The 25,224-nt window shown below is 37.4% G+C and overlaps 1 protein-coding gene across 1 annotated transcript in view; it reads right to left on the reverse strand.

Moving 5' to 3' along the window:
- Positions 1–12,917: 12,917 nt before the first annotated feature.
- Positions 12,918–25,224, reverse strand: part of LOC122725561 (protein unc-93 homolog A-like) — a 33,541-nt gene continuing 21,234 nt past the window's right edge. The window contains 6 exon segments of the mRNA XM_043962735.1: positions 12,918–14,231; positions 16,593–16,724; positions 19,370–19,461; positions 19,463–19,509; positions 23,106–23,188; positions 23,191–23,319. Of these exon segments, the coding sequence (XP_043818670.1) occupies positions 13,966–14,231; positions 16,593–16,724; positions 19,370–19,461; positions 19,463–19,509; positions 23,106–23,188; positions 23,191–23,319 (749 nt within the window). The 3' untranslated portion in view covers positions 12,918–13,965.

Below are 25,224 nucleotides of genomic sequence, written 5' to 3' on the forward strand. Positions count from 1 at the left end.
AGGGGGTATCGCGCTGGGACCGCTTCGACTCCATAAAAGGAAGCTGTCTGGCCGATCCCCGGAGGGTCCCAGCCCCGCTTTGCTTGGATGAGTGACTGGCTGCCCCCTGACGTTCTCCTAAAACTCTGCCCCGACCGTGTGCTTCGTTGTGTGCCCTGGACTAAGGCTTAGACATCAGGATCAACCCGGGCTGGAGCCAACTCCCGGCTCCTCCCCGCCCCCCCCCCAGGACTCCTCTTTGACTGTTCTGAATGTGGCCCTCCCCCATCTCCCCCCTCGTGTTCTTGAACTTGGATGATAAATGCCGATTTCTTAAAAAAAAAAATGAAAGAAAGAAAGGTTCGTACTATAAAGGTAGAAATAGGTACTTTTAAAGAGGCCTAAATGGCTTCTGGACACAACCTGACAAAAAAAGCAAAGCTTTTAATATCAATGGCTTTTAATAATTTCAATGGCCTTGCCCCAAATCATACATTAAATGAATGGGTAAATCTATAAAAACCATAGAATCTGGAAACTGAGTGAGAGGCATTTGGCATTTCAATTGTGTGACCTTTTTTCAAAAGCAGTGAAAGAAGTAATTTCCCACCTCATCTGTACAATTGATTCATGTCAACACAGCACCGAACACTGATGTTACAATTTTTAAAAAAGACTTTGCAAAGTGTATTTCTATGTGAAGAGCTGAATGGTCATTCCACTGATGGTATGCAGAAGGATAGGCCCTTTTTTATGTAGAGCACTTCAAATCTGGCCTGTAAAGTCATTTTAATAGTTCATAACAATGTACCCATGAGATCGAGATATATTTGCTAACTCAAATCTGAAAAGGCACTAGGTAAAAATTGTGTCTTTAATTTGAGAGATGAGAATAAAAAGAGAAGTGTTATCCCATCATGAGAAACCTTTGAAGTTCTTCATATAGCACTGGGCCACAGACTGTCTTATCAAGTCACATTGTTTTGGTGCTATTTAATATTTACATTGGATTTTGTGTGTGTGTGTGTGTGTGTATTTGTGTCCATATACTTAATCTCCCAAAATTGATTGTCAGTTCCTTGAAGACGAGAACTTTATGGTATGGTTTTTGTGGGTTTTCTGCAGCACTTCTCACAGCACTTTTAAGGTACATGATAAAAAGTGTATTGAATAAATGGGCTTCTTTCATATAGGTTAGTTCTGAAGTGGTTTCCAGTTATCTTGTGCTGGTAATGTTACCTTTCCATCAAAGATGTTGTGATTAAGAAAGGAGTTCATTCAACCAACTGACAGAGAAAGAAAAGTAAACATTCATGTGCATATAATCTTCAGAGAAATGATTCTTTCCATCAGGGTGTTAGCACTGTAAGGATTCTCCAAAGTTCCTGGCCAGTACTGCAATCACCGCTCATAGGCTACAAGCAGATACCTATTTCACCCTGAGGAAAAGGAACAAATCTGCTAGTCCTCATTCATCAGAAGGGTGTTGAAAAAACCTGGGTAGAGAGTGGAGATTTCTTTAAGATCAAGAACTGGAAGTGATATTACAGATCGCCTAAGCTAGGGGTTTTTAACGAGGCATCCATGAACTTGTTTAAAAATATATATAATATATTTTATATAATGATGTATATAATAGGTTTTATTTCTATAAATATATAAATAATATAGCTATTTATAAAATACGTATAAATGATTTTATTTACAATAAATACAAAATATTAAAATATAAAAGATATTTCTAAAATGAATATACATATATGCAAATATTTACACTCACATATATGTATACACACACATATATGCATACACACACACACACACACACACATATATATTACACAGTCACACTGCAATTCAACAGATACCACATACTACCCTGGCCCTTATTTTCTGGAAGCCAGGTGATGTTACATTTCATTTATCCTCCAGGGTTCTCCAGTATCCTAAAAGGGGGTTGAGATAGCTAGGTTTCCTTCCATGGACTCCAGCTCTCGTTGATGATATTCCCATTAGTATAGGAGAGAGACTCTTTGCGCCTAGTTCCATTTAGCCAGTAATAGTCAAATTAACTTTTACAAGGAACTATTTACTCAAAGATGTAATCACAAATATGCAAACTTACTTCTCTAACATGAGGGAGACAGATCTCTTTCCCCCTTGTACCACTTCATTCTCTGGGGAGGGGAGAGGGAATTAGGTTCTTAATTTGGTTCCTATAGGTCATAGTCTGAGTTCCAAGTCTGTCCCTCTTCCCCTTCAGGCTTGAGTCTCAGGTACCCTGACTTCACAGGGCTTCCCTGCTGTCCTGGCTGAATATACCATACCACCTGCTATCCTGTCTCCAAGGTCATTATGGTTTAAACTTCCAGGTTGGATGAGGATCACCCCTGGCACCTGAAATTAAGGAAAACAAACAAAACATAACACAGAGAAACATGCCAGCCCATTTCTTACAGCTGGGTTAAAAAGGAAGCAGAAGAAAGAAATTCTTTCCCTCTCATTGATTCTGTTCATGACATCCATCTGTGAGTGAATGGTGATCATCATCTGGAAAAGATCTTAGAGGTCATATTGTAAAACCTCTTCCTTTTACAGGTAAGGAAACTGAAGCCTAATTTTATAGGTAAGGAAATTGGATTTCTCTTTTTGTGCTTGTCCATACACTTAATTTCCCTAAAGCCTAAAGAGATTAAAAAACTGGTCATGAAGGTTGTAACAAGCAACAGGGCTAGGATGCAAACCAAGGTCTTGTGGGTGGAAATCTGGAACAAGACCATTGGGCTGCTTCTTCCTTGGCTAGTATAAGAATGCCAAGGTCATCCACTGATGGGCCATCACCAGTCATCTTGACTTTTGTTTTGCCAGTGAACTGTGGTGACTTGGGAAGACTGAATAGGGCTGATGACTTTGTGCAGCTCTGCCTCACTTCAATCCAATTCACATGTGAGTCAAGACATCACCGTGATGTCATTAGTCTTTTCAAAAATGAAGGATGGGGAGCAGCTAGGTGGCACAATGGATAAAGCACCAGCCTTGGATTCAGGAGGACCTGAATTCAAATCTGCCCTCAGACACTTGACACTTACTAGCTGTGTGACCCTGGGCAAGTCACTTAACCCTCATTGCCCTGCCCCCCCCAAATGAAGGATGAACAAGAATAACAAAGACATAAAGCAAGAAGTGAACCCAATCTTTATTCAGGATAAAAACAAGATTTAAGAAAACTAAGAATTACAAAAATTCACAAGTTTTGCCAATGGCAGCTATGGTCAATATAACAAATGTCTCTAAGTAAATGGTTGGCAATGCTGTCAAGTCAGAATGAGATTCCAGTATGGGTCAGGGATGGGAAGCCTACTTCCAGATGGCCATTTTGTCATTGAACCAGAGGCATTACAATGGTCTATATCTCTGAGACAGCTTGGTGAAGCAGTGGATGTAACACTGTACCTAAAATCAGGAAAGATGAGTTCAAAACCAGCCTCAGACACTTATTAGCCATGTTACCTTAGCAAGTCATTTAACCTCTGTTATCATCAGTTTGTTGTTATTGTTCAGTTGTATCTGACTCTTCATGACCCTGGGACCCTACTATGCCTGGGGTTTTCTTGGCAATGATACTGAAGTGGTTTGCCATTTCTTTCTGCAATGGTTAAGTGACCTGTCCAGGATCACAGAGCCAATGAGTTTCTAGGGTCAGATTTGAACTTAGGTCTTGCTGACTCCAAGGATAGTCCTCTATCATTGAGACACATAGCTACCTATAGGTGGCCGCTAGACAGCTAGATGGCACAGTAGATAGAGTTCTGGGCCTAAAGTCAGGAAGATTCCTCTCCCTAAGTTCAAATCTGACCTCATACACCTACTAGCTGTGTAGCTAGTCACCTAACCCTGCTTGCCTCAGTTCCTCATCTGCAAAATGAGCTGGAGAAGGAAATGGCAAATAGTAAACAACTCCAGTGTCCTTGCCAAGAAAACCCTAAATGGGCTTATGAAGAGCCAGACATGACTAAACAGCAACAACAACTAATCCTCAGTTTTCTCAACTGCAAAATGGGGATAATAGTAGAACTTCTCTCCCAGGGTGGTTGTGAGATTCCAATGAGATTCCATTTGTTATGGGTTTGGCACACAGTAAGTGCTTAATAAATACTTATTTCCTTCTTTCTTGCTTGTGTATAGGTACATGATACATCAATGTAAGTGGTAGAAGAAAGGGATACTCATTCTTCTTAAAGGTAGCTAGATTTGCTAATGGTTTTTAAAGTTCCCTGTTATAATGATTTTCTTTTTTTTCAGTATGGAACACAAAAGAGAGAGTGCAAATAATACTTGTTAAATAAAATAAATTAAATTTTAAAATGCATTTAATAGTACTCCAATAACCAGTGTTTGAATGGTAGTAATCAAGCTGTCTTTGGGGTTGATTTCTTGGTCTACATTATTATGTGATTAAATTTTCTTGAACCAAGTTGGTAATGAGACTCTATATGCTCAGTTGTATATGCCTAACTATAGTTATCTCAAAGCAAAGTTATCTTGCTGAGTAGTAGAATGGGATCATTCAGAAAACTTCTTTAGTGTTTTGGGCCTGGCCCCTGTTGCACCAGCTGGCCAACTCCCCTGAAGACATGCACTCAACCCCTTCACCCAATGTTCTGCCCTTTGTTGGAAATGTCCTTTCCTTTTTCTATAATGTTGTATACCTGTCCTGCTAGGCCAAATCTTTTTCTGGGTAATCTCTAGTGTCTCCCTGCAAGACATGAGAAACTAATCTTGTGGAAAAGATAAACATATAATCTAACCAATAGATGTATTTGGAACAGGCTAAATAGCTTCACCTAAAGAGTAGTTATTAATGACCCCATGTCAAGTTGGATAAATGTCTCCAGTAGAATGCCCCAGGGATCAATGCTTGAGTGTATATTTAATGTTTTTATTAATGATTTGTAAAAAGGGACAAATGATTTGGCTATCAAATTTGTAGGTGATACAAAGCTGAAAGTGATTGCTAATACACTATATGAGTAAGTCATGCAAGAAAATTGGGTTGAACCTAATATGAAGAGATTTGATAGAAATGAATAAAAAAATCTTACATTTGAGTTCAAGAAATTGACATCACAACTACAAGGTGAGTGAGAAGGGAAATAGATTATCATTTAAAAATATATGGGAAAAAAAACAAAAAACAAAAAACAAAAAGGGGCAGCTGGATGGCGCAGTGGATGGAGCACCAGCCCTGGAGTCGGGAGTGCCTGGGTTCAAATCCGGCCTCAGACACTTAACACTTACTGGCTGTGTGACCCTGGGCAAGTCACTTAGCCCCAATTGCCTCACTAAAAAAAATATATGGGAATTTTAGTCAACTAGAAATTTAGTATGAGTAAATAATGTGATTAGTTGTTGTTTAGTCATTTCAATTGTGTCTGACTCTTCATGACTTCGTTTGGGATTTTCTTGGCAATGATACTGGAGTGGTTTGCCATTTCCTTCTCCTGTTCATTTCACAGATGAGAAAACTGAGGCAGAGTTAAGTGACTTGCCCAGGGTAACACAGCTATTAAGTGTCTGAGGCCAGATTTGAACTCAGGAAGATGAGTCTTTCTGACTCCAGACCTGGTACTCTACCCACTACGACACCCACCTGCCCTTCAATAATGTGGAAGATCAGCCAAGATGTTAATACATTTTTGGGGATGCATTAAGAGGCATTGTTTCCAGGAATAAAGAGGTGATGATCTTGCTCTTCTCTGTTCTGATCAGACCACCTCTGGAATATTATTATGTTCAATTCTGAGCACCACATTTCAGAGAGGACAGTGATAAATAGGAGAATAAGCAGAATGGTGAATGGCTTGGAATCTATGCCATGTCACAGTCAGTTGGAGAAAGTGAGGGTGTTTAGTATGGAGAAAAGGCTTTTGGAAACCGATTAGCTGTCTTCAAATACTTGAAAGGCTATCAAGAAAGAGATTCAATTTGTTCATGTGAGATCCAACCTAATTTTCTAGCCTGTCAAAATTTGTATGCATCTTAAGTGGGTTAGTGATCCCTCTTTGCTTTGTGTCATCTGCAAATTGGATGAGGATTTCATTTATTTCTTTTCTCTCTTTCATGGACAAACGTTTGGATAGAAATAGGACCAAGGGATGGAAGTTATAAAGAGGTAGGTTTGGGCTTAATGTAAGGGGAAACTTCCTAATGAATAGAGATATCCCTAAGTAAAATGGGCTATCCAAAGAGATAGCAGGTTCTTCCTCTTTGGGCAAAGGCTAGATGGCCACTTCTTGGGTGTGTCAGAGTAGTTATTCTTTTTTCAGGTATGGGTCAGACTAGAAGTAACTTTAGACTCTGAAATTCTGTGATTCAACACATCTGACTCAAGTAAGAACACCCTATAAATCCCATGTTGTAGCAATTTTTTCTAGATCCAAAGATTGATCCCTTTTAATGAATTCAAAATTAAACTGTAATAATTGTGTGGATCAGTCATGCAATGAAGACAAAGAAATTTGCTTCTTTATCTGATTCATGTTATGTACACCAAGCCATGGGTACTGTAAAATGAAGAACCACTAAGATAAAATCAGGAGACCTATGTTCTGGACTAGATCCTGCCATATATCTCACTAAAATGAACTATACGAACTTCATTCAACAAACATTTATTAAGTAGCTACTATGTGCCTTGAACTGTTCTAGACACTAGACATAGAAAGACAAAACTATCCCTTATATTCAAGAAACTTAAATTCTGTTGTGGGGAGAAAAATGGGGAACACAAGATGCACTCATAAGTGAATATAAAATAATCACAAATTAAATTGTTGGAGATGGGACACTAATGAGTAATGGGGATAAGTCTAGGTCTTGTATATGACTTGGCCCTCGAGTCTTACAGGAAATTAGGAATTCTGGAAGGCAGAGGTGAAGACAGAATGTGTTATAAACACGGAAGACGGCCCAGGCAAAGACAGTTGGACAGGAAATAGAATATTGTGAATGAGGAAGAACAAGTTGGCCAGTTTGGCTAAAATATAGGGTTCATGAAGGAGAATATTGTGTGATAAAACTGAATATGTTGGGGCAGCTAGGTGGCGCAGTGGATAAAGCACCGGCCGTGGATTCAGGAGTACCTGAGTTCAAATCCAGCCTCAGACACTTGACACTTACTAGCTGTGTGACCCTGGGCAAGTCACTTAACCCCCATTGCCCAGCAAAAAAAAAACCAAAAAAAAAAAAAACCAACCAAAAACAAACTGAATATGTTGACTAGAGTGATGTTTTAAGGAGCTTTAAATACCAAATAAAGAAGTTTTAGGAGATTGAGAAAAGAAGAAAATGTGAGTCATCTTGGGATACATGAACTTAAATTAAAATTAAATGCCTCTGAGAGGCAGAGGGAAAAATTGGAAAGGAAAGGATGAGAAAGATACTTTATTGAGACTCAAAAGTTACAATAGATCTTATATATCTCTTCAAGAGTTAGCCAAATGGGGCAGCTAGGTGGTTCAGTGGATAAAGCACTGGCCCTGGATTCAGGAGGACCTGAGTTCAAATCCAGTCTCAAATACTTAACACTTACTAGCTGTGACCCTGGGGAGGTCACTTAGCCCTCATTGCCTCACCTAAAAAAAAAAAAGAGTTAGCCAAATGAAAGGTGTGTAGATTTGACTGGAGGAAAAAAATGTGCAGCTTATAAACCAATGTGAGGAAAAACAAGGGAGAAAAAGGATACCTCCTCTTCTCTCCCAAAAACTAAATTAAAAGAAAAATGTGTAATACCATAGTTGAGGTCATAGAGAGAAAAGATTGACTCCTAATCCTATTTCACCTGAGTATAGGAATTGCCACTGGCTTCTAAAATAAAATGAAAGACAAAATCTTGGTGAAAATCCATAAAAATGAGTGTGAATGGCTATTTGTAATCCCATTTCAAAGAGGAGATTTGGGAAGACAAATTACAAATGAATTAATAATTTCCTGTGGAAGATAGCTTGCACATAGGCACACAATAATGTTTTGGGGACGAATGAGTGAGTAGATTATCCTCAGATTAATAAATAGGCCATATCCAGCTTTGTTTGGATGTAAGCATCCAGAAAATAGCCCACATAATCTGTCAAATCACCATGGAAACGAAATGCCAGTAGTTAATATTACTGTGGGCAGAGGAGACAGCCATGTAGAAGGAGAAAGAAAGTAAACCTAAAATAGCCCTGCTCTCAAGCCCACTTGTCTCCCTTATTCTCCTGGATGGACAAGGAACTGAAGTGTGAAAGACTGAATCCTGCCCGAGGGATGGGGACAAGGAAGTTCATCAGGGAGGCAAGCTTTGGATATTTGTCCCAGGGAACACAGGTTAAAACAGCAGGCACTTAAAAGCAGCCCAATTTTTTGGAGCCCGTTGATCCTGACAAATCCCCTTTAACAATTTATCAGGCAGAGTTATTTTTAGATAGCAGCATTTTGTATCTTAAATGAAGCACATCAGCAAGTTAGAGCCGCCATGACAATTTTGCCCATCTTTCATGAACTGTCAGAGTGAATAAACAAATCGGAGTTGTTTTCCTGGCCCTACTGCTCCAAGGGCTAAAAGAATTCCCATAGCCCTGTGGGAGATAAACAGTTATGCCACAGGGAGAATCATCTTCCTACTTCTTTATCTTTTTCTGCTTATTGCTGGAGAAATGTGTCTAACTGCTTATAATTAGGGATGATAACTAAGGAAGCAAATTCAGCGTAACATTGAAGCTTGTATCATTTCTTTATAGACAATATGGTATACACTTGGGTGGCTTTTTTCTTTTTTTAAAATAATAAACATTTTTTATTTAAAGTTTTAAGTTCCAAATTCTATCCCTCCTTCCCTTCCTTCTCCCATCCTCCCTTGCTGAGGTGGTAAACAAACAGATGTAGGTTATACATGTACAATTATATAAAACATTACCATATTAGTCATTTTATATAAGAAAACTTGAATAAAAGCAAAAAATGAAAGAAAGTGAAAATAGCATGCTTCAGTCTGTGTTCCATAAATATCAGTTCTTTCCTTGGAGGTGTATAGCATGCTTCATCATTAGCCCTTTGGGATTGTCTTGGATCATTGTATTGCTGAGAATAGTTGTCATTCACCATTCTTCATCAAACAATATTGCTGTCACTGTGCACAACATTCTCCTGGTTCTGCTCACTTCACTATGCATCAGTTCATAAAAGTCTTTCCAGGACTTTCTTATAGCACAATGATATTGCTCCACCATCATATACCACAACTTGTTTAGTTATTCCTCAGTTGATGGGCATTCCTTTGATTTCCAATTCTTAGCCACCACAAAAAGAGCTGCTATAAATATTTGTGTATAAATAGGTCTTTTTCTCTTTTTGTATGTCTTTGGAATATAGCAGTGGTATTCCTGAATGAAAGTTTTATAGTTTAATAGCCCTTTGGACATAATTCCAAATTGCTCTCCAGAATGGTTGGATCCATTCACAACTCCACCAACAGTAGATTAGTGTCCCAGTTTTCCTATATCCCCTTCAACATCTAATATTTTCCCTTTTTGGTTACATTTGGGGTTGCTTTTTTCAAGGCAATCAAGAGAGGGGGAAAGGCAGACCTACTGATTAGAATGAATAAAATATGTGTAAGAGATGATTTTGGAAATCTGGCATAATGGCAAAGGCTCTATATAATTTTTGGTGCCATACTGAGTCTATTAATTTTTAAATTATATTCACACTTATAAATGTACCATGGCAGATAATGGAAAAGCTAATTATTATCATTCATAATAATAGCTAGCATTTATATAGTGCTTCAAGGTTGTAAAAATGCTTTACAAAATCCCGCTCATTTGCTCCTTACAACAACCCTGAGGCCGGTTATTATCTCCATTTTTACAGATAAGGAAACTGAAGTTGAGAGAAGTTAAGCAAACCTACTCAGGGTCATGTAGCTAGTAAGTACCTGAGGTAAGATTCCTACTCAGGTCTTCTTAACCCTAACTCCAGAACTCTATCTGCTGTACCACCTACCTCCTATTCATTATTGAAATAACACTAAGAGCTAAGAAGGAACACAAGGTAGGACTATTACAGCTATAATATTCTAAAAAATAATTCTATGCTTTGAAGATTTTTAGCATGAGTGCTCCATTATAAAAACAAAGACAGGAAAGAATTATTCAATTATAATTAACTAATGAATATGTCAACTTGTAGAAAAACTTCATAAAAACCAAGATACAATGACTCTCCAGAATCAGATCAAAAGGATTCTTCTCTCCATGGTCAAACATCATATTCCTTTGACCTTTGTTTGTTCTCTTTGCTTTTGCAAGTATAATGGCCTCTCATGTGGCTTTGATATCCATAAAATGAATGAGATTTAAAGTAATAATCTGGTTAATTCAAGGAAAAGAAACTCAAAATATTTTGGTCTTAATCATTTGGTATATCTATGGAAGTGAGTTTTGAGGACCTAAATTTACCACAATTCCCTGCTTATCTTTTTATATATAGATACCTTTGAAAAGCTAAATTGATTTCAGGGGATTCAGTGAAGACAAGGAGTCATGTCTTTTTCTTCCTATATACTCTCCTATAGAACTGCTAGTAAAGAGTTGTACATACCGTGAACATCTAATAAAAGTCACTACTACTTCAAGGATCTAATAGGTTACTTTAGACCTTGTGGAACTGATGGTGATCAGAACCATAGAGCTAGAAAGGACCTCTTCATGTCAGAGATAAAAAAAACCCAAGGCACACAGTGCTTAAGTGCCCTGCCTAGGATTGCACTACCATTATGAAGTGCTTCTAGGATTGCTAAAAGTAACAATCCCTTACTCAATTATGCTGATCCAGAAGTAATGGTACATGCCAATTACCCCAACTACTTGGGAGCTGAATGAACCTGGCAGATTTCTTAAGCTTGAGAATTCTGTACTGGAACGGGATATGTTGATTGGTTGACTAAATTCATCATTAATATGGTAAGCCACCATTGAAGGGGAGATTGCCAACTTGCCCCTCTTTTACTTGTCTTTTAACTCCTTCTTAAAGTAGTTCACTACTTCCAGGATGTACTGTCCCAAGCTTCAGGGGTCTAAGGTATTGTTTAAGGAGGGGCAGGTTCTTCACTCACCTGATCTGTTCTCTGGTCTGTAGACAACCCCAGGCCAACTTGCTAATTAATCAGGCAGCAAAACTTTGTGTGCTGTGGTTGTAAGCTCCAAAAAGCCTGTGCCACCCACTCCACCCAGGCCACCACCACTCAAGCCTACTTCCTGATTCCCATCAGGGGTGAAACACCCAAGTCCCACCTCAGAGCCAACAGAGACCCCTGCAATCTCCCCCTGGCAACCACTCAGCCCTCTCACCGGACTGTGAACTTAGTGCTGCTACTAATACCTTCAAGGTGGTGCCCACAGCTGGTGTCAATGCTGAACAGTACATCTGGGCAGCTTACATCTCAATGATACAGATGTCTCCTTCTGTCCTCCTAAGTTCTCCTGGCTTAGAAAAATGTCTTTCTTGCCCTGATCTTTTGTTGGTGATGTCACTTTAGAATTCTATTTGATGTGTTATTTTAGTTGTTTAGAGGAGAATGTTGGTACAGCTGTGCTTGAATGCTTCCTTCAGTAGATCATCTTGGCTCCTCCCATGACTTCTTTTTATAGAATTTAACATTGTCAATTAGTACCTGATCCTTGATAATTTCTTCTCCATTGGTTCCCGGAATGTTAATATCTCTTGGTTTTCTTCCTGCTTCAATATTTTTTGAATTATTTATTTATTTCAATGTTTTTCTTAATCTGTGTCTCAGTGATCACATCTATCAGTTCTTTCAGTATTGTAGAATATACTAGAATTCTTCAGTGTTAGCTGAATATCTCTTGATATCTTCCTATATGTCTTCCTTACTCTTAAATCAATCAATTAAAATGTATTGATTAAGACCTTAGGGTCTAGTTATATAAAGACAAAAATGGAATAGTCCCATTTTTCTCCAAGAACACAAAGAGGGTGGTAGATGGTAGAAGAAGAAAAGAAACACCAATGCTAAATACCCGTGCCCAACATGTGTTTTTTCACTCCAGCCTGCAAATGGAAGACATTCCCTTTAAATATTTATCTATAAGTTTATGCCATGGAATACTTCAACTGAGCAAGAGTTTGTTATAATGTGGGTCAAAGTTCTTGAATGCAAAGTTTAAGAGAGGGTCACTCAACCTTTAAACTTTTTTCTTCTTAGTAGAAATTAAGGGCAGAGTCCAGGGCTGAGAGAGAGTTTGTAAAAATTGATTATCTTCTGGAGTACACATAAATAACACATACACATGCAAATATGTGTGTATGATGTTTTCCTGTCATTTCTAGAGATAAGATGGAGAAGACGAAGAAATACCTTCTTTTCTGAAGATGTTTTCACTTTTAATACCAATTTAAGATTTGTAAAGTGTTGGGCATGTTATCTCATTGGATCCTTGGAACAACCTTGTGAGATAGGTGCTATTATTATCCCTGTTTTACTGAAGGTAAAGTTGAGGCAGAGGTTAAATGACTTACCAAGAGTGATATAGGTAGGAACTATCTGAGGCCAGTTTTGAACTCAGGGCTTCCTGATGCTAAATCCAGAGTTCTTACTCATTGCACCACCTAGCTGCCTTATGAAAGATATTATTGAGAGAAACTGAATGATATGCGATTATGTTTTTAGTGGTTAAGAGAAGACAACTGTAGTTACAATTATAGGTTTAGGTGACTTCAGGGTAACATTTCTCACAGTAAGAACTTCATAATAATTATTAAGGTCTTTATATCATCATTTCTTACACTGTTAGTCAATTGTATAGCTAGTACTTCTGATGTTTATTTAAACCCAGGAGATTAGTGGTTTTAATAAATAAGCCATCATTTATGAGAAAAAAGTTTTCTCCAGTTTATTAAATAAATAATATTTAATGAAAAGCAATATATTTTTATTAATTACTAAGAAAACATCCAGAATTACCTCTGGATCATCTTAGAGGTTGACAGGTGACCTAAAAGTAAATGTGGCCAATCCCATGACCCTTAAACTTGCTATATTGATACATGTTAAATCCTCTAGATATTTCTCCTTGAAGATGATACTGATCTGGTTTATTAGGCTTTGTGGGTAATACATCTCCTCTGTTAGGTTTATGATTATGCAAAAGATTGATATAACAATTTATCCAGAAAAAAATGAAAGAATGAAAAATATATATTGTCTAGACTCTGACAAGAAATTAAATGGTTATTATATTATTGTAATAGTTATTGCATTACATAATATTCTGGTACCCATAAGGACAGGAAAGACGGATGATGATTTGGGCCCAGAATTGAACAGGAGGAAAACAAAGGGTTATATTGCATTTGGAAGATTGTATAGTACTTTTGATGATGAACTTTAAAAATTCAAATGTTTTATAAAAAGTTCTCTCAGCAAAGCTGTATAGTTTTGAATCTCTGAACACCACAATCTTCCAAGAATCAAAACTGAAAAGGTAAGTCAAAGTGGGCTGAAGCATATTTCCAACAATCACCCACATGTATGAAACAGAATATGAAATATATGATAAGAAAAGGAAGTGGGCCAGTCATATAGCAAGGGGAAGGGATTGTAGATGGATAGCTATAATATCACAATACCACCTTCCCCCAATATAAAAAGATCTGGAGGAAAGTTCCAGAACATTGCACAAATTCCCTGTGGAAGATCTATAGGAGAGTATGGGCAAGAATTAAATAAGATGAAAAGGCCTGGATAGGTCAAGATCTGCACCAATGGAGGGAGAGAATACTCACATCCATGAGATCACAAGTACATTGAAGTATCGTTACCAATACTGAAATTACTCTGAGAAAACAATTTAATACTTTGGTGCCTCTATAGAGAAAACCATTCTAAGGCCTTCTTATTGTACCTCCTCAAGCACTTTGTTGTTTTTACATCTTTGTTTGAGTAAATGTTTCCTCTATTTCACTCTCCTTTTTATCAGCCAGTGTCTCACATGGTTTCCCACGTTCCAGGTACTCAACACTCCCATAGGTCACCATTGACAAAATCAGTACCCCAAGCAGTATATATAACTTGATGTTGACACACAAAAATGTGCTGTATCCAAAAGCAATGACAAATCCGAGAGACTCCCAAAGGCGGTAATTGCTAAAAGCAGCCTCCTTGTTCTTCACAAATAAAACTCCGTAGATGGCTACAAGGGGAAAAAGGGGAATGATAAATTTGTCCTGAAACCATGCTTTTTTATTATTATTTCTGAGACCGGAACCCATACATCACTGTTCCCCAAATATTCCCATCAAAATGTGGGTGTTTTAAGTAAATCTTCCATTTTGGTATTAGAGCTAAAACAAATTACTATTATATGTTCAAGTTATTTTTTCTAGGTTTCTCTAGAAATGTAAAATAACAGCATGCTTTTATTTACTCATTATTATCTGGGCCAAATATAATATTTCAAAAGCAAAGGCAAATAATAGAAGCAATAATAACATTTAGCAGCAAATATCCATTCATTCACAGAAGTAGATTCAAGAATTACCCACACTTGGGCAGCTAGGTGGCACAATGGATAAAGCATCAGCCCTGGATTCGGGAGTACCTGAGTTCAAATGTGGCCTCAGACACTTGACACTTACTAGCTGTGTGACCCTGGGCAAGTCACTTAACCCCCATTGCCCCACCCCCCAAAAAATTACCCACACTTGTTCTAATTGCATGTTTAAGAACTTTGAATTTCTTTTATCTGATTATAATCTTTATCTTTGCATCTTTCCCTCTGCTTTATGCCCCAGCATCCTTTGTGCCCAGCAACAGTTTTTTTTTTTATTTGTTGGGTTTTTGGCATGGGGCAATGAGGGTTAAGTGACTTTCCCAGGGTCACACAGCTAGTAAGCGTCAAATGTCTGAGGCCGGATTTGAACTCAGGTCCTCCTGAATCTAGGGCTGGTGCTTTATCCACTGCACCACATAGCTGTCCCCCCCCCCAACCCCCAGCAACAGTTTTAATTGTTAAGTATACATATACATATTATCATATGCTACCCTTCAAAAAAAAGTCATATTCTGTAAATAATGTCTCAATTCCCTTAGTAGATTTCTAGCTGTGTTGGCTGCTAATTTAAGATAAAAGAAATTTCCTTACTTGTAAGAAATCGGGAAGAAAGTCTTCTCTGGGATGGTAAAGGATACCTACTAAAGCTTAGGGCTCTTATAGTTTTGCCAGCCCGAGTTCTTGTTTTGAAAGCAACAAACAAATCCAACATTTAACTCAGACAGAAATAGGTCATTTAATACTATGGACAAGTATTAATAGAATTAGGAGATTAGTTCTGTGAAAAGGAAGGCACTAAGAAAATTGCTTAAGTATGCATATATATATGAAAGTTATATATAATTATATATTATATGCATTATATATTATCTTATATATGATAACATGTTATATATATGTTACATTGTCTTGATATGTGTTGTATTGCATTGTATCATATAATACATTATAGAAATTATGTATGTATACATATGCATATTTACATATACATACATGCATATATCCATCCTAAGACCAGCAAAATTGACTAATAAGACCCTTGTAATTCTTCTAAACTTTCCTTTCTTGATTTATTGTGATGATTCCCACTTCATCCCCACACCGACATTTATTCTAGAGAAACTCTTAAAACCCCTGAAAAAAAGCTTTTCTATTATTTTAAGGGGGTAGGACAAGGCATAAAAGAAAGAACTGTGTTCTCTCTGAAAGCTGACTGTGGTTTGAGAGGGACCAGGTTTAGAGGGATGACATTGATGGCTAGTAGCCAGAAGGGGACATCAGGTTCTTTTTTGAAAATCAATTTAAGTTCCAAAGTAGATGAAAATGACTAGGAGACATAGTTTTTCACCTTTTAAATAATAATAATTATAACAACATTAGCTAGCATTTTAGTGCTTTGAAATTTGCAAAGTGATTGTGAAGTGATCTTATTATGATTTCATTTGATCCTTACAACAACCCTGTGAAGTAGGTGTTATTATTATCCCCACCCCATCACCCCCATTATCCTAGCCCAAAATTCATTCTTTCCCCTCTCACATTCTGTGATCCCAGAAAAATAACTTTCTATTCCTAACACATGACATCTATCTCTCTTTTGACCAGCTCCTTATAGAATCACTCTCTTCCTTTTCATCACAGCTCAATCACCACTCTCTACATGAAGCCTTTTCTGATCATCCCAGATGTTGGTGCCTTCCCTGCCTAATTACTTTGTATCCAACTATCTCGCATTTATTTGCATTTATTCTTTTTATATGTTTCCTGTATGTACTTATATATGTCCTGCTTATTTCTCACTTAGAACCTAAGTTGGGAAGGGATCATTTTATCCTTGATATTTATGTCCCCAAGGTCTACCACAGTGCCCGGTATCCTGTATGCATTTAATAAATGATCAATGTTGGAGCCGTTGTTGGATTTCTCAGCTGTGCCCTCCCTCCTGGAACAATCCACAATCTTTATGGTATGAAAGGGAAGAAGCTAGAGAATGGTACTTACCATTGGTTTGTGTCTGCAAAATAGCATCTGCCATGCCCCAGAGGGCAGGGAATACAAAGAATACAGCCATCTGACCAGGGTGAGGTTTCCATAGCAAAAGGGAGATGATGCAGGAAAAATGTATCACTGCACCTATGAGTTTGAAGGGAGAGGGAAAATATAAAAGGGAAATGGATGATCCCGGGAAATCAGTTAAAGAAAATGGAATTTAGACATGCAGAAGGAACTCTGTCCTTGATCTTAAAATGCCCCCTCCATGTTTTCTTTGTCCAGTGTTCCTTCAATAAATGAGCAGGTTGGTGTATGCCCACTTCACTGAGTCTAAACTGTACTTGGCCTTTTATAAGTCTCCTTTTTTGTACTAAGACAAAATTCTAGGATGAAGAATTTATGATCAATACAAACCTACCACATAGAGTTTCTATATCAATTTTAACACCTATAGATTAACATTTTTATTTTTTATTTTTGCCTTCCTTTGTAACCCTGGCACTTGGAAAAGGGCCTGGCACAGAGTAATCAATTAGTAAATGCTTGTTGATTACCTGGTTAATTGATTGGTCCATTGGCCTTGAAGACCAAACTGAAAATGTCACAATAGGAGAACCTTGGGCCTAAGACAACTACTTGGTAACTAAAGCTCAGACCCAATAAGGGAGCTCATCATCAGGAGTATAGGCTACAATTTTTGGACCGAGGACAGTTGTCATATTAGCATGAAGGAGGGAAGACAAAAGGTAAGTTAACTATTAGGGACCCAGAAAAGCTTTCTAAATTAAGGGTTCTTATTCCTCCATCATGCTACCTTGCAACATTTTGGACAATTGTGCCTTCTGCATGGTGTCAATACCGTGGCTTCCAGATCATAAGACACTTTCTGTTTTCTCTACAAAATGTGTGTCTTTGGAATGAGAAAGTGCCTGCCCACATGTCTTTTTCTTTTCTTTTCTTTTTTTTTTTTTTGGTGAGGCAATTGGGGTTAAGTGACTTGCCCAGGGTCACACAGCTAGTTAAATGTCAAGTGTCTGAGGCTGGATTTGAACTCAGGTCCTCCTGAATCCAGGGCCAGTGCTCTATCCACTGCACCACCTAGCTGCCCCTCTGCCCACATGTCTTAATGCAGAATTTCTCCATCCTTCAAGTCTTTCAGGCCTTGATTGGGTATGTTTCCAATTTCATAGTTCAAAATCCTTGCTTATTATCATTCGTATTGAACTTTTTTCCTTCCCTCTAATTAATTAAAATAATAACATCTATGAAATTTAAAGCCTTAGATGATCAGTAAAGGAAGCATGCTAGAGTATAGCAGGCTGGAAAGGAAGCCTACCAACATTTGTGGGCATGGTAGCAGCATGTAATGTATGTAATGTAAACTAATCTACATTAAGATGTTTTAATAAATGAGTCTTTTCCCATGTTAGTCTTCCAATTTCCATATTGGCATGCAGGGAAGCAGGAAAAGGCTCTGGATGCAGAATGAGAAAACTGCCTTTGTTAAAATCCTAGATCTACTATTTACTGTCTGTGACTTCTGATAAGTCACATCACTTTCTAGACCTCAGTTTCTTTATCTGTAAAATAAGAGGATTTGACTAGGTAATCTTAAGGTCCTTCCCTGCTAAATGTTCCCTAAGTTACCTCTATATTCCTCCTCAATTTTATTAGAGTCCTACAGCATACCCCACAATTATATATCATTGATAATATTTGGCTATTTCTTTTTTCTGATCTGAGATAATATTTGTAAAAAGTTCTTAGCATAGTACCAGCCATATAGTAGGCACTATATAAATGTTTATTGCTGTCCCCTCCCTTCCTTCCCCTCCCCCTCCCCCTCCCCTCCCTTCCCCTTTCCTCCCCTTCCCTTCCTTCCCTTCCTTTCTCACAAGCTATTTTCCCAACCCTGATCCACCATCTGATAAATGAACTCATTCTATTGATCATAAAGTGGATCAGGTGAAAGAGCAACAGCATATCTGAGTGCATCTCTAAGAAACAAATAAGCTAATAATTGATGTATGCAAAGTACATTGTAAAATTTAATTATAATTTTTATATAATACCAGAATAGAAATTCTATTGTTATAATATTATCATAAATAACATATATGCCTATATATGTTTGTATGTGTGTATACATAAGTATGTATAGATATAGCACTTTCTAAATAACATCCCCATAAGATAGTCTCCAAGGATTTAGAGATGGATGGGACCTAGGAGGTCAGATAGTTCAGAGATTCAAACAAACAGTCCATGGCCATGTGGCCCATAAGGAGGAACCAGAGTAAAATGCAGGTTGGGGGGGCAGCTAGGTGGACAGTGGATAAAGCAACTGGCCCTGGATTCAGGAGGACCTGAGTTCAAATCCAACTCAGACGCTTGACACTCTCTAGCTGTGTGACCCTGGGCAAGTCACTTAACCCTCATTGCCCTGGAAAAAAAAATGCTGATGTTCAAAGAGCCAAGTGAAATACAGACACCACCACCACATACACACATACACACACACAAACACACACAAGAACGTAATAATATGTGGTTTCTAAATCAATATGCCGCTACAGGAATCCTTATGTACAGTAAGGTCCGGAGAGAAAAGAGGGAAACAACTTCTTCCCACTTGCATGAATAGTAAAGGACTCAGAAGAAGCTGAATACAGGCCCTCGAACTCCAAGATCAGGCTCTTTCTCCCATCACATTGATTGATGGGCTATAAGAATCATTTCCAGATTACTTATCATTACTAACCAAATAATAAAAAATTACTACATACCTAGTACAAACAAAGCCATTCTACCAGTATACTGAGAGAGCTTTCCAAAGAGCATAGAGCAAAGGGAATTAGTGGCTGAAAAGCAGATCAATCACGAAAGCCAACATAGCGTTATCCCCAGGGGCACAGGTGACATACGACTGAAGAGAAAAGAGGCAAATGTTAAAAATGGGTGTTTGCACTCATGATTGTTCATCCTTATGATAGGGACTGAACTTCTAGATGAAACTTTGGCTAATGCAGTTTAACCCTTTCTCCATAACTTCCAGTCCTAGGGAGCTATTTAGAGCCTTGAGAAGTTAGATGAATTTTCCCAAGGTTACACAGCCAAGATGTGTCAGAAGTGGAATTTGAATCCAGATCTTACTGGTTCCAAGGCCAGTTCTAGCCACTTTATTGCTCCTGAATTGTCACAGTTTGAGAATTATGCTTTTTCAAGAGGAATTCTAAATCATGGTCTAACTCATTCTGCCATTTGATGGATGGCACGGTAATTTAGCCTGAAACTGTGTTTCGCCACTTAGGTCCTTGTAGTCCAAGGACAATGCTCATTTTTGCATGTAAAATTTAGATGCAAAGTAAAATGAACTGAACTTATGGCTCATTGACAAAATTCAATCCAATCCTCACTCTATGAATATATCCACCTTATTTTCTTCAGGAACGATGCTACAAGATGATTGATGGAGCTGATCATTACTAAAACCTGGAATATTAGGGAAGGGAACAAGCATTTACTAAGTGTTTACTATATGCCAGGCACTGTGATAAGCACTTTAGAAATATTTCATTTGATCCTCACAACAACTGTATGAGATAGTTGCTATAATTGCTTCCATTTTAGAATTGAGGAAACTGGGGCAGCTAGGTGGCACAGTGGATAAAACACCGGCCCTGGATTCAGGAGGACCTGAGTTCAAATCCGACCTCAGACACTTGACACTTACTAGCTGTGTAACCCTGGGCAAGTCACTTAACCCTCATTGCCCTGCCAAAAAAAAAAGGCATTAAAAAAAGAATTGAGGAAACTGAGGAAACAGAGGTTAAATTTGGCTCTCTGGCTATAATTTTCATAACTCTGATCTGATCTCTTTTTCATTTAGTATCTGATTTGTATTATAATTATTTATGCAAAAGGCTAATCTCTGTGCTATCCCACCCCAAATAGATTGTGATTATGGTCAGGGACTTTATTGGATTTTATCTTTGTCACCCATCTGACTAGCATATAGCAATCTTCCTAAATGTTTTCTTCATTTAAGCTGAATTTAATCAACTTTTCTCTAACTTATTTGGATGAATCACTCTTCTTTGCTGGAAATAGGTATACAGGCTCAGATCTATGGCTACAGAATCAAAGAAATCTAAAAGATTTTGTATATGTTGCTGAAGGTCTTGGGAGGCTAATCGAGCTAATGGAAGATAACAGTAGACAGCCCCAATACTGTATGTATTCAAGCCATGATGACATTGTTTATTAGTCCAAATAATTATGCTCCTCTGATCATCAAATGCAGAAAAGAAACTGAGGGTGCAGAAGCAGTTAGAGAAGCAATGGCAATGTTGGAGAGGCAAACTAGCATTGTCAAGAGGCAAAGCCCCGAATTCATAACTACACATTGATCCTAGACTTACGTGTACACTAACCATTGTAATACATAATGTGAGAGGGCAGAGGTTCTTCTTGCTTTTTTTTTCCTCCCAACCCTAAGGCATAGCACAGTGCCTCACCAATAATAGACACTTAATAAATGCTTTTTGGCTGAGAGTAAACGAAAAGTCTTATATTCTTTAAACATTAAAATTTCCACCTTATCTAGTATTGTGAAATGGGAGCACGGACATTATTTGAGGGCAATGGATACAGAAGTAATCAGTGTATTAAGTTGAGGTTGATAGGGATATGGTCAACTAATAATATTTTTAATGTATCTTCAACATCTTTTTTTTTCTAAAGACAGGTTACATATAAGCTATTTCCTTTCAGTCAAAAGTAGCAATCCATTCAATTCCAACTTGAAACAATTGTAAGTGTCTACTATTTCAAGGGGCCATAATTATATGCTAGGGATCCAAAGGTGAAAAATGATACTTCATTATCCTAAAATAGTCTACAATTAATAAAGCCCATGTTTGTCCATTAGTGCTGACTCCTTAGTTGGTAAACATAAGTCTCTCAAAACCATAAACTATATGAGCTAGAGGGGATCTTAGAGGCTGTTTAGTCTAACTTTTACTTGGGAAAAAATTCCTTTTACAAGGTTCCTCCAGAAATAATGATTCACACTTTGCTTAAAAACTTCTGGCAAGAAGGAAACTACCACCTGCCAAGTCAGCCCATTCTACTTTTGTACAACTCTACTTATTAGGAGGCCTAATGTGTCTCTCTGCAAGATTCTCTCACTGGTTTTCACTTTGGTCTCTTCAGTGAAATATGATATTTAAATATATTGATGGATCTGTGATCTTGTGACTTTTGTACTCCATCTAAATGTGGATTGCAATCCACCTGCTCCTTTTCATCTTGTACAACCCTTTTCCGTGTACTCCCATAAGTGCACAAAATGGCAGTCAATCAAAACACTAAGGGATAGGATGGGAGACAGAGAAGTGTGCTTTTCTAGATCTTTTGATATTGCATGAATACCAAAGAAACCTGTGGACCACTCATCCCTCATTTTCAATTTATTGAAAATAACCTGCCGTATTTATTTTTCTATCATATACATCCATGTGTTCTTGGTTGCTAAAGTGTTGGAGTGTATTAATGCCTACCTTTCTATTGCCCTTTGGATGATCCTCAATCTTATTTCTTCAAATATGGTGGTATTTCATGACTCACAGTCATATTGAAGCAATAGAAGAATATTGGTATCTAAGTGGTACCATGAATAGAAGACTGGCTCAGGAAGACCTGAGTTCTAATATAGTCTCAGACTCTTACTAGCTCTGTGACCCTAGGTCACTAAATCACTTAAACTCTTTCTTCTTCAGTTTCCTTAACTGCAAGATGAGAGATAATAATAGCACTTATCTTCATAGGTTATTAAGAAATTGAAATGAGATAATATTTGTAAAGTGCTTTTCAAACCTTAAGGTAAATAATGGTAGCTTTTACTCTTGTGTTGATGAGATGGGATGTTACTCAGGGATTAACTCAGTATCACTGAAAACATTGCTCAAATTTCCCCAAAGAAACCCAGACTTTTCTCCTTTTTCTATTCAATTCTGAATGCAATCATTGTCCATGCACAGTGTCTGTCCAAGCTCGATGTATTGCTGGACCAAATCTATGGCTCTTCTATCCAACTGCTTATCATAGCCGTTCAGTAGGCATTCTTCATCCATTTATTTTCTTTTATGCTATTCAGGTCAATATCTTTAAAGTAATGATGCTTCTATTTTAGGATGTTCTACAATGCTCGTCTTGATTTATTCAGGACAACGTTGTCCCCCTCTCCCCAAGCATGTGGAGGACCTAATCATTTCTAATAAATCCTCTTCAATTGGACAATGCACTGAATATTCTTCATGACCATGTCAAATCCCTTTGGCAAACCCTTCGTATCCCTGTTTAATTTCTTATTTGATATTAATTAAAGGGAAACATGTCAAGTACTAACAGTTTGCCCCTGTGTCTTCCATGCCTCTCAGCAGAATCCACTTAAGTCACTTGTAGAAATAATACACACACAACATCATTAGCTATACATCGGGTTTTCATTTTCTCCCATACCTTTGTATAGTCACCAGAAAGGAATCCTTGCTCAAATCCACTATACATTGTCAGTGGAATGATGAGACATTGCCGTTTATCTTGAAGATGCTGAAAGTTGCGAGGAAATTGGACCAAAAAGATACTTTTCCTCTTTCATCTGCATTTTCCAGTTGATCATTTGGGATCTGCTCAAGAAATACAGCAACCAGTAACACTGCCAAAATACCACTTCCTATGGAGACAAAAGGAACCCAATATGACAAGTGTGATCTAAATGTGGCTTTTTGTTAATGTTTTGGCTGTCAGAGAATATTGGACCCATGCCTTTTGGAACAATAACTCTTTCTAGAGTCCAATAGCAATCGGAGCAAAGCTTGGAGGTATGGGAATTAGCTAAAAGTGCATAAAAATATAATGCACACTAACTTGAATGTCACTTTGCAAGGGAACTTCCAATAAGCTCCTCAATATCAGGGCCTTTGAGAGGAGGTTGGATTGTGAACTCATTGGAGAGATTGTAGAGGAAGTTTATGCTTGAAGGAGAAATTGGGCCACATAATTTCAAATGCTCTTCCACCTCTAACATTCTAGGAATCCATGGGATTATTTTTCTTTTCCTTAGACTAACACACTGAAATGTATTTACTTTTTTTTTCTTTTTCACTCTTATAATGCAAATATAACTTTCTTCCAATTTGTCCCAATATGTTTTATATTTCACTACTTGGGGGGGAAAAGGGTATGACAGTTTTCAGATAACTAAAAATTAGATTTTGCTGAGTTTGGCCTCTTCTAGAACATTTATCAAGTTCAATATGACCAGTCTCACACTGATCTCTGAGGATCCACATCTTTAAGCACTTGCCTCATTGAGCAATTCTCATCATATCATACAGTTTTTTTGTGGCTGAAACACTCAGTGATTTCCATTACCAAATATATCTTCACCACGTGTCCCCTAATTCAGTGTCCTTCCAAATGTTAATTCTATGGTGCTAATGAATTAAAATGGAATCTTAATTGAGGACTATTTGGAAGTTTCATAAAATTATGCTGTCATTTCATGATACTCTCATCTTTATGATACAAATTAATTATATTTTACTAGTTGTAGTATAAAAAGATTTCTTTTAGCCCATATCCCCAAATCATTCACACCATTCTCTCTCATAAATTTCTAATTATTATAGTACTTTTTTAAAGTCAACTACATTAGCTGACTTTCCCTTTACATAAATACTATTGAGATAGAATTCACTTATTCCACCTATTTCATAGAATCTCTGCCCATGGGTTCCAACATGTTATTAGGATCTTTAGTTTCAAAATTGCTTTCTAGGATGTTGAAACATTCTCCTGAAAAGAAGAGATGAGAAATAGAGGAAGCTGCCAAGGATGTTACATATAAATATGTGGAGTCCCAGACCTATCTTGCATCTAGGTAAAGTTTAGTTCCCAGAGTACTCAGAAGAAGTGACAATTAGAATATGGCCAAAAGAGAAAAATACATTATATTCCTAAAAAGGAATGGCTCCTTGAAAGACTCTTGTAGGAATACAAGGTTTTAGGAACTGAAAAAAATTTTTTCTCATGATAGCATACTCTTTATTTTTCTATTTCCTAATACAGTATATATTTAAAAGTATGACTTTTTATCATAAATATGCTTGTCCTCAGGGAAGATGATGGTTTAAATTAACACAATAATAGTGTCTTCATATTTTACATGTATTATTTCTATTTTGCACTTTTAGACTTGAAAAGTCATAGGTCACTGGATTTTTCTAATCTAAGACAATCTGTGCCTAGGGGTCACTCAAGATTTTTTTGTTGTCGATAAAGCAGACCTAGAAGAAGCATCAGAGAAGGTATGAAAATTGGGACTTGGGGATATGCTTTTCAGCAAAAGCAAAGTTATAATGATTCATTTATGTGCAGGGAAGAAAGGACACAATGGGGTGGATCTCTGTTAATAGTTGGAAGGTTAAAAATGAATTCACTGTAATGGAACAAAAAGGGAAAACACTAAAAAAATATGCAAAGAAGGCTGGAAGAGACATTAGAGATTATATAATCATAGTTCTAGAAGTGGAAAGTACCGTTGAGGTCATCAAGTCCGGTCCACTCTTTACAAATA

The sequence above is a fragment of the Dromiciops gliroides genome, chromosome 4, assembly GCF_019393635.1.
Source record: "Dromiciops gliroides isolate mDroGli1 chromosome 4, mDroGli1.pri, whole genome shotgun sequence".
NCBI lineage: Eukaryota > Metazoa > Chordata > Mammalia > Microbiotheria > Microbiotheriidae > Dromiciops > Dromiciops gliroides.